This window comes from Mobula hypostoma, chromosome 9 (assembly GCF_963921235.1).
Source record: "Mobula hypostoma chromosome 9, sMobHyp1.1, whole genome shotgun sequence".
Lineage (NCBI taxonomy): Eukaryota > Metazoa > Chordata > Chondrichthyes > Myliobatiformes > Myliobatidae > Mobula > Mobula hypostoma.
The window spans coordinates 111,466,330-111,480,389 of record NC_086105.1 but is presented as its reverse complement, the minus strand read 5'-3'; the positions used below and the strand labels follow the sequence as shown (position 1 = coordinate 111,480,389).

General features: G+C 41.2%; 1 protein-coding gene across 1 annotated transcript in view; it reads left to right on the top strand.

Moving 5' to 3' along the window:
* The window catches only part of LOC134351957 (putative sodium-coupled neutral amino acid transporter 10), a 97,241-nt gene that overhangs the window by 66,315 nt on the left and 16,866 nt on the right, over window positions 1–14,060 (top strand). Inside the window, exons 5-8 of the mRNA XM_063058924.1 lie at window positions 1,388–1,528; window positions 5,310–5,434; window positions 6,103–6,205; window positions 10,530–10,712. Of these exons, the coding sequence (XP_062914994.1) occupies window positions 1,388–1,528; window positions 5,310–5,434; window positions 6,103–6,205; window positions 10,530–10,712 (552 nt within the window). The remainder of the gene's footprint in view (window positions 1–1,387; window positions 1,529–5,309; window positions 5,435–6,102; window positions 6,206–10,529; window positions 10,713–14,060) is intronic.

The window sequence follows — 14,060 nt, the reverse complement described above, 5'->3', positions numbered from 1 at the left end:
CCTCACTTGGATCTTGCTTTGCAATCTCAACCACTAGCAACAAGATTCCACCATGAGGCACATCTCCCCTCCTTCCCACCCTTACAGCATTCTGAATGGACTTTTCCCCAGTCCTCTCAAACACCTCCACCAACCACTCCTCAGTTCATGTTGCTTTGCTGTGCAACTGCAGGTGATGGCAACACCTGCTCTTCTACCTTGCCCCTACCATCATCCGGGGACCAGGAGACCTTCTAAGTGAAGCAGTAATTTACATGCACTTCTTCCAATTTTGTGTACTGCTTTGAGTGCTCACAACAGGGTCTCCTCTAAGGTGGAGCAACCCAGCGACTACTTTGTAGAACACATTTGTTCAGTGTGCAGTGGCAACCCCGAGTTTATGTTTGCCTGTCACTTTCGTTCTTTGTCCACTCCTAATCTGACCAGTCAGTCTGCGGCCTCCTCATGGTTCCAACCAAGCTCAACGTAAGCTTGAGGAATAGCACCTCAACTTAAATTTGGGCACATTACAGCCTTCTAACTCACTCACAGCCCATTCTGCCTCTGTTAATTAGGGCAGCAATGAAAATCCTCCACCTCTGGTGGTGTTCATCATATCAGTAGCTTCCTCTCAGTTTTCACCTCTGTCAGTCACACAGATCTCGGGTGGAGTCCCAGGAATACCATCACACTCAGATGTAGAAGGATTCTTCACTGCTGTTTCTGGAACAATTTTGTTTTACCAGTCAGGGTTGCTAACCTGAGCTGAACCCCTGAACCTAGAGGACCGGTGGACCACTCTCAGTCTGGTCTCTACCCTTTGACCTGTTTAGCACGGGTGGTCCTACCAAGAACATAAAGCCAGCATAGCTCTGCAGGTCATTGGGGCACGCAAGCCTCCAAATACAATGACAAGGTTGTGGTCCTCTTGGAGGACAGCCTTCTAGACTCAAAGTTAAATTCAAGAACTTCAGTCTAATCACTTTCTCAGTTTATTTTGGAATTGACCAGTTTTGGTTTAAGCTTGTCCAGTGGTAATAATATTAACTCAGTTTTTTCCTGTCCACAAACAGAAATAATAAAAGTGAGGTATTGTTCATGGGTTCAATATCCATTTAGGAATCAGATGGCAGGGGGGATGAAGCTGTTCTTGAATCACTGGAATCTTCTTCAATATAATAGGTTTTATAACCCTTTGTGTGAGCACATTGAATCTCTGCTTAATCCAGCATCCATAAGGTAATAGTTGGAATTAAGCAAAGCAAAATTAGGTTGTTTTGGACCTGTAGAGGTACAGGTGAAACAGAAAAAATTCGGTCGTGACTGCTGATAACGTGAGTGAAGGACGTGGTGTTCTGTGGTCCTCTGCTTGTACTGTTTCACAATCTCCTCTGCTTTCCCCTGACAGGTTACACCTTGGCAGCTTTTTTTATTACTAGTCACCATCACCACAGTGTCAGTTCTCCCACTGAGCCTACAGAAAAAGGTGTTCAATTCAGCCTGGCAGTCGCTGATCTCCATCATATTTTACATTTTCTTAACTATAGTGGTGAGTATTGTGAGCAGAAGGGGAGCTATTCTGGGATGCTAGAATTATTGATCCAGAATGAGGGGTAGATAACTTCTGTGTGTATCACTGCCCATTGTAAACAAGAAATGTATTGGAGCATGATTGTGATGATTGGATACAAGGTTCTTTTTGTCCTCTCATTGGAGCATGATGCCATGGAAACTATCCAACTATCCACCTTGCTTTATGTACTCAGGCAGCAGTACTTTTTATGCAAAAGCTTGTTAGGTGTGCACAAACGGGAACTTGTGCAGTGGAGATTTCCTGATAGCAATCTCATTGTGAGAACCCAGCAGGTCAGGCAGTATGTATAATGGAGGACCTCAGCATGAAATGTTGACTATTTATCCTTCTCCATAGATGCTGCCTGACCTGCTGAGGTTCTCCAGCATTTTGTGTGCTTTACTCTGGATTCCCAGGATCTGCAGAATCTCTTGTGTCAGATACTGTAGACCCTGATGATGGGGATCTCCCAAGATGTGGAACTCATACAAGTCTTTCAATGATGTGAAAGTTTATAGTGACTGAAGAGACTGTTAAAGGGATCTACGCTTGTTACTTCATTGTGGGCAGGTTTGCTGGGAACGTAATTGGATGGGACCTTGGTAAGATCAGCTGGGACGAACTGATCAGGGGGCATTTTTTTTTCTCTGTTGAACCATTGGCTGCTAAACTTGTCTGTAACAAAGGGGATGTGTTTAGTACCACTGGAACTTGATCACAAATAGGAGCAGGAGGAGGGAGGATGAGGGCAAGCCCTCCTTCGCTGTAAATGGAGACACAGAACACTCTGACTAAGGAAACCTACCTGAAAATCATTACTCTGGCAATGGGGTCAGATCTTTAGAGCCTCACTGTGCAGTTTGACTTAGCTGACCATTGCCTCATGTGGCTACCCTCTGCCCTGATGGGGTTTCTGGGCTCTCTAAATGCCCAGACTCTCTCCTGGTCAGAAGCAAAACTCTAGAGATGCCAGAAACCTGAAGCAAGGACAGAAATGTAATACTCGGCAGAGTAGACAACACCTGTGGAGGGAGAAACAGTTCATACTTCAGGTGAATTTTCCACTGTTGCTGCCTGTCCGCTGACTGTTTCCAGCAGTACCAGCTTGTTCACTGGAATCTCAAGGTCAGCACTGGAGGAACAGGATGCCCATTCCATTCAACACAAGCTGCACAATGATTTTCAACTGTGGGTACAAATGGTAGTAATTTTCTCCTTTAAAAGGGCAGCCATGATGTTTACCTGTGCAATTTAGGATGCAGAATCTTTAGGATTATTTTTGGTTACTGTGTGCTAATGCAAAACTGTCAGATATTCATGCCACCAAAGTGCACAGATCCTTACCTGAGATGAACCTGTAAACCTGTCAATTAAGAGTAGCAGTAGGACACTCAGTCTCTCAATTTAATAAGATCATGATTGCTCCTACAGGGACCCCAGTGCTGTGATTTTGCCTACCTGTATTAATCTTCACTCCCTTTGTTATCAATTATCTATCTAAAAAACATTGAAAGACGCCATCCACCATCCTTGAGAAAGAGATTTCCAAAGACTCACATCTCTCCAAGACAAAGGAAAGGTCTCATCCCTGTTTTAAATATGTTGAACCTGATTTCTATACAGAAACCTCTTGTTCAAGATTCTCCCACAAGGAAGCCTCCTCTCCACATTTACGCAATAGGACTCCTCAGGGTCCTACTGCTTCAAACAAGTCTCTTGTTCTTCGAAATTCCAGAAGATCCAAGTTAAGTCTATTCAGTATTTCTTCACAAAACCACTCACCCTCTTAAAATAAAGGGACAAATACCATAAAACCATAAGATATAGAAGCAGAATTAAGCCATTTGGCCCATCGCATCTGCCCTGCCATTTCATCATGGCTGATCCAATTTTCTTCTCAGCCCCAATCTCCTGCCTTCTCCCCATACCCCTTCATGCCCTGACTAATCAAGAATCTATCAACCTCTGCCATAAATATACATGATTTAGCCTTCACAGCTGCCTGTGACAAAGAATTTCACACAGTCACCACTCTCTGGCTAAAGAAATTCTTCCTCATCTTCATTCTAAAAGGATGCCCCTCTATTCTGAGGCTGTGTCCTCTGGCCCTGGACTCTCCCACCATAGGAAACATCCTCTCCACATGCACTCTATCAAGGCCTTTCACCATTTGATAAGTTTCAACGAGGTCACCCCTCATTCTCTGACTTCTAGTGAATACACGCTCAGAGCCATCAAACACTGTTCATATGACAAGTTGTTCAATCCTGGAATCATTTTCATGAGCCTCCTTTGAACTTTCTCCAGTTTCAACACATCCTTTCTAAGATAAGGGGCCCAAAACTGCTCACAATGCGTCAAGTGAGGCTTCAACAACCTCAACATTACAACCTTGCTTTTATATTCTGGTACATTGTTTATACTGTATAGTTTGGGCGTTGTCTCACCAATGCTCTGTATAACTGAAACATCCTTTTGTACAATAACCACTTCCCTTATTATTTGTTGAACTTACTCTTTTTATGTCCTTCTACATCTGTCCTATCTGCACTGGGACAAACAGCACAGGTCCTCTCTACAATGCCTTGTTAGTGTGAGTTTTCATGTACAATTGAATTTCTAGGCCATTGAATTTTACCTTAACTGAAGCTAACAAGGCAAAGACAAAGTAAAACAAGCTGAGGATGAAATTAAATCTGTCAACCTTCTCTTAAAGGTAGTGTCATTAATATAAAATAAATCACGTGTTATCTTGATCAGCCAATAATGAATACTATTTTGAAGATGATCATGGTTTCAAATCACCAAAAAAGTAATTAGTTTCTGAAATTAAAGAGATTAGATTTTTTCAATTTGTTTAGACTTCATGAATATTAATAACCAATAACCATAAAAAGTTCTGTGGTGCAGTTCAGACCAATCAAATTTAATAAAATTCAATGTCCACTCACAGCAACATGGCAGATTGTCTGTAATAAGGCGGATATGGTTTTGCATTTATTTTTCATTTATTATTACTCTCCTAGCCAGAACTATTTCTCAGAGCAACTGAGAAATAATATTCGTCCTGCTCATGCCTGCATCCCTCCGTCTCCACCCAGCTAAGAGAAGTCACCAGCCATTTGTTTCTAACTCGTCACCTGCAGCCTATTTAACCCCAGGTCTTGTCAACAGTCCTTATTCACTCATCAAGCCTGCCATACTCAACCAGTTGCTCCTAGCCTTCAGTTAACCTGTTACTATTGTGCTGAGCATCTGTTCTCTCTGGCTTGTAGCCCCTCATGGCTTATTATTTTGCAGTCCATTATTAAATTTATTATGCAGCGTAAATCATCTCTGCTGCTCTGCTTTTGGGTTAAGCTTCCTTTACATTCTCTACATTCTCTTCCTTTCCATTCATTTACAAGCACTAGATAGTGTTCATGATTGGGGCTGTTTAGATGAAGGCTGGAGGTGAGGTGGGGAGTGCTGTTCAGATCAACCATGATCTTATTAGATGATGGAAGGAACTCATGGGCTGAATGCCCCCTACAGCTCCTAATTCATACATTCATATGACATGGTTCTTAAATGAAGACTTGATGTCTCCTAATGGAAATCACCACAACAGTTAGATGCTAAAGTCATGATTGTTGTACTGTTCTTGTCATTCTCTGATAGAAGATGTTCAAAAATCTGAAATAAAAACAGTTCATTCTTTGATTTAGGTCGTACATTTGAAATGTCAAATTGTCTCAGTAGTTTCCTTTGTCTCCAGCTGGTGGTAAACTGCCTAATTTCAGGGCTCTCTGGTGGATTGATACTGGAGAAGGTCCACTTGTGGCACTGGTCTGGAATTCCTACGTGCCTGCCGATACTCGCCACCTCGTTCTGCAGTCACCCGTAAGTGATACGGAGAAATGGTACATCCATTTTGCTACGTTTGGCCATTAAAATAAGATTAAGTCCAAAAGTAGTGTTGAATATGTGTGATAATACTGCAATGTATAGAATTTCCAGTGCATGCTTGAATGTGTTCATTTTAATGAAAGTCATGAAGGGGGTCGAGTTCGTGCTACGGGGTCCTACTGCTCAGAAGTATAGTCCAAGCAGCCTGTTTGGTACTCTACTATGCAGCCTCTGACAGTATCTATTGGGCTGTCCAGTTGAATTCTGGACTCCCCTGTTAATGACATTGAGTATCAGAGGAAGGTGGTTGAATCTTGTGTGGAAATGGTCATGCCTGGTGATGGTAATGTAGAGGACTAAGTAAAGTGTAGCGGACATACTATTCGAGATCAGGTGGCGCAGCACAAAGGGTGTTACATTTGTTCCTTCATGGTTGCCGGGTGCAGTGACACCATTTCGCAGCAACAATGCGGCTCAAAAGGAGAAGGCAGTTAATCAATTCCACCAAAATCAGTAAATTGATGTAAGGTTGGACAGCTTATTATCTAGCTGATTGGGGGGAATTAGACGCATTGGTAATATCTGATGAGTGAGAAGCAGTAAATGACCATCAAGTCTAAGTATTGTTTGTATCATTTCACTCTTTAAAATTTCGCATCAAGACTTGCGCTTACGATATACTTCAACTTCCACGGGCAGACAGTGGATGAGGTGAATGCAGCATACAAGCAAGCAAGCATCACTGTTGTCATTTTCTATATAATGGTAAGTATGCTGCATTTGCACAATAACTTCAATTTGCCTTTGGTACTGCACTCGTGCAGTATCGGTTCAGAGAGTATCCCCGACCCGAACTGGAGGGAAGCTCTCCAGGATTTCTTCCTGTCAGAGCACACTCTCTGCTTTGTGCCAGAATTGGGACAGGATCTATCTCTGTACCTGAATTATGAAAACATGGAATGAAAGAACAGAAGTTTCATCCTAATGAAAGACAAATTCACAAGGTAAGATAATGCATTTCTGACCATAAAGAATATAAAAGATTGCTTTATAGGATGTCCTTCACAACCTTTGGTTGCCCCAAATGAACACAAAAGCAAAAGGTGGGGTCACAACCTGACCTCACATTCAGGGGGAGTTTTTATTTCCTCTTGGTGGATCATGATTAATATTAGCCAGGGGCTGTGGAGGTAACTTTCATCCCTTTCTCTGAGGAAATGGTGCAGATTAGTTGCTCCCATCTTACCAAGCAAAGCACCATTTAGCATTTTGTCTGAAAAGCAGAACCTAAAACAAGGTAGCACTCCATCAATAATGGAATATTAACATTTTTTTTGAATTGGACCCGTAACCTGGGACTGCAACCCACTAACTAAGACACAGTTTACAACAACTAACAGAGCTGTTGTGACTTTGGGTGATTGTGTAAAAGGAGTAATCCTTTTACAAAAGCAATGTTAAGAAACATCTTTCCCAAACCTTGCTTCTATAGGTGTGATTGGAGAGTACTGTAAAACTGGGTGTTAGCAGCTGCTTTACGCTTTTGCCAAAGTCAGTCACCCTCTGTTTATTTAATACCATTTGAAATGCTGCTAGAAAGCTGTCCTAAATTTAGAAAAAGGTGAAATAAGCTTATCATAAATCGCTTGCACTTTAACTAATAGAGGAGACTGAAGACAAATCACCTCAGCCATTAACAAGGAAGGCAATATATATCCAAACCAGAATTATATGGGAACTAGAACTGCTGCATTTCTTCTCATAAGACATAGGAGCAGAATTAGTCCATTCAGCCCATCCAGCCCGCTCTGCCATTCTACCATGGCTGATCCCGGATCCCACTCAACCCCATACACCTGCCTTCTCGCCATATCCTTTGATGCCCTGATCAGGAAACTATCAACTTCCACCTTAGATATTTGCACAGACTTGGTCTCCACTGCAGTCTGTGGCAGAACATTTCACAGATTCACTACTCTCTGGCTAAAGAAAATCCTTCTTACCTCTGTTCCAAAGGGTCACCCCTCAAATTTGAGGCTCTGCCCTCTAGTTCTGGATAGCCCCGCCATAGGAAACATCCTCTCCACATCCACCCTATCCAGTCCTTTCAGCATTCAGTAGGTTTCAGTGAGATACCCCAGCATTCTTCTAAATTCCAGTCAGTACAGGCCCAAAGCTGCCAAATGCTCCTCATATGTTAACCCCTTCATTCCCGGAATCATCCTCATGAACCTCCTCTGGACTCTCTCCAGTGACAACACATCCTTTCTAAGATATGGGGCCCAAAACTATTGACAACACTCCAAATGTGGCCTGTCTAGTTTTATAAAGGTGCAGCATTATTTCCTTCCTTTTATATTCTATTTCCCTTGAAATGAATGCCAACATTGCATTTGCCTTCTTTACCACAGACTCAACCTGTGAATTAATCTTCTGGGAGTCTTGCACAAGGAGTCCTAAGTACCTCTGCACCTTTGGTGTTTGAACTTTCTACCCACTTAGATAATAGTCTGCACTATTGTTCCTTTTACCAAAATGCACTATCATACTCTTCCTAACACTGTATTCCATCTGCCACTTTTTTTGCCCATTCTTCCAATCTGTCTAAGTCCTGCTGCAATTACATTGCTTCCTCAACACTACCTACCCTTTCACCTATCTTCGTATCATCAACAAACTTTGCCACACAGCCATTAATTCCATTATCTAAATCATTGACAAACAATGTGAAAAGTAGCAGTCCCAGTATTGACCCCTGAGTAACACCCCTAGTCATTGGCAGCCAAACTGGAAAGGCTCCTTTTATTCCCACTTGCAGCCTCCTGCCTGTCAGCCATTCGTCTATCCATGCCAGTATCTTTCCTGTAACACCATAAGATTTTATCATGTTAAGCAGCCTCATGTGTGGCACCTTATCAAAACGCCTTCTGAAAGTTCAAGTAAATGACATCTATTGCCTCTCCTTTGTCCACCCTGCTTGTTACTTCCTCAAAGAACTCTAACAGATCTGTCAGGCAAGATTTCCCTTCGGAGAATCCATGCTGACTTTGACTTATCTTATCATTCGTCTCCAAGTACTTCAAAACCTCATCCTAATAGACTCCAACACCTTCCCAACCACTGAGGTTAGGCTAACAGGCCTATAATTTCCTTTCTTTCGCCTTCCACCCTTCTTAAAGTGTGGGCTGACATTTGCAATCTTCCAGTCCTCCAGAACCATGCCCGAATCAAAGCGATTCTTGAAAGATCATGACCAATGCATCCGTTACCCCTTCAGCAACCTCTCTCAGGAGTCTGGGATGTGGTCCATCTGGTCCAGGTGACTTTTCCACCTTAAGCTCTTTGAGTTTGCCTAGCACCTTTTCCTTTGTAATAGCAATGGCACTCATTCCTGCTCCCTGACATTCACAGACCTCTGGAACACTGCTAGTGTCTTCCACAATGAAGACAGATGCAAATTACCTATTAAGTTCATCTGCCATTTCTTTGTCCCCCATTACTACATCACCAGCATCATTTTCCAGCGGTCTAATGTCAACTCTCACCTCCCTTTCACTCTTTATATAACCGAAAAAACTTTTGGTATCCTGCTTTATATTATTGGCTAGTCTACCCTCATATTTCATCTTTCCCCTTCTTATAGTTTTTTTAGTTGCCTTTTGTTGGATTTTAAAAGCTTCTCAATCATCCAACTTCCCACTCACTTTTGCTGCCTTATATGCCCTTTCCTTGGCTTTTATGCAGTCCTTAACTTTCCTTGTCAGCCGTGGTTGACTATCCCTGCCATCTGAGAACTTTTTCCTCAGTGGGACATATCTATCCTGTGCCTTGTGAACTATTCCCAGAAACTTCAGCCATCTCTGCTCTGCTGTCATCCCCACCAGTGTCCTCTTCTAATCCACCTGGGCAAGCTCCTCTCTCATGCCTCTGTAATTCCCTTTATTCCATTACAATACTGATACATGTGAGTTTTGCTTCTTCCTCTCAAACTGCGGTATGATTTCAGTCATATTATGATCACTGCCTCCTAAGGGTTCCTTTACGTTAAGCTCCATAATAAGATCTGGGTTATTGCACAACACCCAATCTAAGGTGGCCCTTCCCCGAGTAGGCTCAAGCACAAGCTGCTCTAAAAAGCCACCTCATAGGCATTCAACAAATTTCCTCTCTTGCGATCCAACACCAACTTGATTTTTCCAATCCCCTTGCATATAGAAGTCCCCTATTACAACTGTGTCATTACCCTTATTAGATGCCTCTTCCAGCTCCCTTTGCAATCTTAACTCCACATCTTGGCTACTATTTAGAGGTTTATATATGATTCCCATAATGTTTTTTTTTACTCTTGCAATTTCTTAACTCCACCCACAAAGATTCAACATTCTCTGACCCTATGTCTCCTCTTTCTACAGATGTAACTCCACCTCTTACCAACAGAGCCACACCACTGCCTATGTCTTCTTGCCTCGATACAAAGTATATCCTTTGATGTTAAGCTCCAAACTAAAGCTTTCTCTCAGCCACAACTCAGCGATGCCCGCAACGTCATACCGACCAATCTCCAATTACACCACAAGTTTGTCCACCTTATTCCGAATGCTAGGCACATTTAAATACAGCACCTTTTTTCCTGTGTTCTTCGCCTTTTTGAATTTTGCTTCTGTGGTGCAATTTAACTCTTTGTTCTGTCTGCATTTGTACCCAATCATTCGCTTGTCCTTCCTTACATTCATCTTACATCTATCATCTGCTTGTCAACCTGCTGGCTCATCCTCCCATCCCCCTGCCATATTAGTTTAAACCACTCCCAACAGCTCTAGTAAACCTGCCTGCAAGAATGTTGTCATAATCGTTCATTTGTCCAGCAGAGATCAAAGATTCGAAAGGTGTGCTGAATGAAATTTTAAATGTTAAAAAGCAACAAAATCAATAAAGTTGTAAAAATAATTTAAAACTTGATAAACTTTGATTATAGTATGACGCTTTGTTTCATTTATTCTCATTGTTCACTATAAAAAGCATTTGAGCTAAACCTTAAGACAAACTGAGACTCGTTGTTCATATTATTCCCTATTTTTAAAAATTTCAGGTTGGATTAAGTGGCTACCTGTCCTATGATGAATCTGTACCAGGAAACATCCTTGCTGCTCTGTCTCCAAGTCTTGTGACAGATGGTATACGTGCCATTTTTTTGATGTCCCTCACATCGAGCTTCCCACTGGTCATTTTACCGTGTTGTCAAGCCATAAACACGCTCCTTTTCGAAGATAAGGTCAGTGTTTTATTCAAATGGAAGAATGAAAAAGATCAATAGCTTAAAACTCAGGAGAAGAGTGAGGGGTGATCTTACAGAGCCCTTTATTCTAATGAAAGGGATAAATTAGATGTAAGGAATATTGGGCATAAGACAATTTTGATCTCAAGAATCCAGCATTAATCACCTAACCTTCTGTAATAAAGGGCAGGAGCTAGTTGAACCTATTTGTCTATCCTGTTACTGCAGACTGATTCAAACAAAGGGGTAAAGTGCCAGTCACCATCGCCCTGAAGTGCAATTTATTCACACATTCCTACCCAAGCACCTTGAGAGCAAACTGGAACAGTTCCAACCGCAAATTGATTACATTCAACATTAGATTGCGCTGCTTGATTGCACTGATTAATGGGAGATTTTATATTCAGGCTTATGCTAATGATAGTATGCATAATTTTAAGCTCTCATTTCATTTTGGGAAAACTGCCTTAGAGTGATACAGTACAGAAACAGGCCCTTCAGCTCACCAAGTCCATGCTTACACTGTATTCCTACGTTCCACTAGACTACACCCTAGATTACACCCTAGATCAGGGGTGGCCAATCTTTTATATTCCATGCGTCAATTTTTTCATGCACCAGTTCAGATGCGACTTTTTCACGCACAAATTCTGTATTAACATATTTTTACAAGAATTGCAGGGGTACAAGAGTTGTACGGCACACCAGAACTCGTGAGTGAAAAAGTTGACGCATGGAATGTAATAGGTTGGCCAACCCTGCCCTAGATTCTACCACTCACCAATTCATTACAGGCAATTTACATTGGTCAGCTAATGCGCCAATCTACATGTTTTCAGGTTGTGGAAGGAAACTAGAATATCCAAAGGAAAAATTATAGGGTCACGGGAAGAATGCCTGCACACTCTGCACAGACAGCACCTGAGTTCAGGATCAAGCCTACATCACTGGCTTTTATCCCATGCTACCCAGGCCTATCTCTGACGGAAGATATTGATTCTAAATCAATGGAGGTACTGAGGAGCATTATCAGCAGTATAGTGTAAGGTGCTATAATGCTCATAAGATGCCCAAAGTATTTTCTCTCAGTTCCAAAGTAGCAAAAACCACACCGCCAGAACACAGTACTCAATATAAAGCTATTAGACAAGACCTCCCTGTCCTATGTATTACCCCATTCCAATTCCCCTAACCATTTACAGCCATGTATCTCCCAAAAACCTTGAGTCTGTGGTACACAGACTGTTCTAAAGAGGGAATTGGACCATGAGAGGCCACCAGCCCATTGATGGAAAAATAAAATAATTTAATAAATTTATGTAAAACACAATTAACTTCCGGTAAGTAATTAGTATATTAATATTTATGAAAATCAAGTATTTAAAATGCTTTCTTTCAGTTGCCTTTTTAACAAAGGTCACCACTGTTATGCAGATAAATGGGACTGTGCTAGACACACCAGTTATGGTGGATGCAAGCTGAAGAATTAGATATAAAGTGTATCTGGAATGTACTAGAGTTGGCTGATGAATCCAAACACCAACACAATCTAGCTCATTAGCTTTTCTTACATCTCACTGATTTTCAGTTCCAATGCATCGAAAGAAATTATCACCATTTTTATGTTTTGTAACTTCAAAGCATAAAAGTTAATTGAAGGAAAATAAAGGAGCCGGGACTGTAAGTCTAACTTAGTTTTTACTTTCAGCAAGTCTCACGCATGTATATGATGTGGTGGTGTGATGACATTTGCCATTTACGTACTTTTACATATAATCTGTAATGAATTATTTAAATGAACAAGAATGCTTAAACAATATATTTATAATATTACTCTAATATTACTGAAATATGAAATACACAACACTCTTCCCTGCTTAGTTATAAACACCAACTCAATATAGAATGCATCTCAACTGATATATTGTACTATATAATGCAACTACTAGAAAGACAATCATAGCATAGTAAATTATAAATAGTCACATTCAGGCATAAAGATTTAATCACTCTAGAGAATTTCTTACTCTTGTAGGATAACGTCTCTCCTGACAAGCGAGGTCACTCTGCTTGGCTGGTGATACTTGTGGTTGGGAAAACAATCTCAGGTTCTGGGTCCTCTTCAGTGGTTGTTGTAGGAGTTGACTCTAAGACTGCAGGAAGTGGTTCTGACAGTGTTAGACATCTCTCCTCCTTTTCTTGGCTTTTCTCTGTGGATCTACTTTGATCCTTGTTTCTCACTTCTGTTGTGTATTTAATATTTCAGTAACGTTTGATTAACCTTGTGTTAACCATATGTTGTTTGATTCAGCATTCTTGTTCATTGAAATAATTTATCATGGGTTATATGTATAAAGTTGTGAACTGCATACATCATCACATTGTGATGTGTGCACCTCGTTTGAAGTAAATCCGAAGTTAGACCCATACTCCCGGAGTCCTGTGTCTTCCTTTGAATAAGTTTAACATTTTGAAGTTACAAAACATAATATTGGTGATGAGGATGCGATATTTAAAATGAACCCGAGACGGTTACCAACCTGCTGAAGTGCAGCAAGGCGTTTGAGTTAAAAGACCAAAAAGAAAGGAGTCAACGGAGATATGAAAACAGGGGATTTGTCAGATGATGTTGTGGATGAGGAAACCAAGAGCAGAGATCAGATCATAAAGGGAGCAATAGAAAGATTAATCAGAGAATATTCCAGTGAACTAAATGCACCTTCTCAAGATCAGGATACACATACTCAATAGAGGAAAAGAGTGGTAATGAGAGAGAAAGAAGCCAGGACCATGTTGTTATATTTTGTAACTTCAAAACATTAAACTAATTCAAAGGAAGTCATGAGAGTCTGGGAACGTGGGTCTAACTTTGGGTTTACTTTAAGCGAGACGGACACGTATCACATGGTAGCGTTATGATGTATGCAATTTACGTATTTATACATAATGAATTATTTAAATGAACAAGAATGCTTATTCAAATAATATGTACACAACATTTCGCTATTACTGAAATACTAAATACACAGCTCGCCTCCCTGCTTAGTTACAAACTCCAACTCAGTACAGAATGCAGCTCAGCTATATACACAGTAAACCATAAGAAGATAAGAAACAGGAGCAGGAGTCGGCCATCTGGCCCGTTGACCCTGCTACGCCATCCAATAAGGTCATGGCCGATCTGGCCATGGACTCATCTCCACCTACCTGCCTTTTCCCCATAACCCTTAATTCCCCTATTATGGAAAAATCTATCCAACCTTGTCTTAAATATATTTACTGAAGTAGCTTCCACTGCTTCATTGGGCAGAGAATTCCACAAATTCACCACTCTTTGGGAAAAGC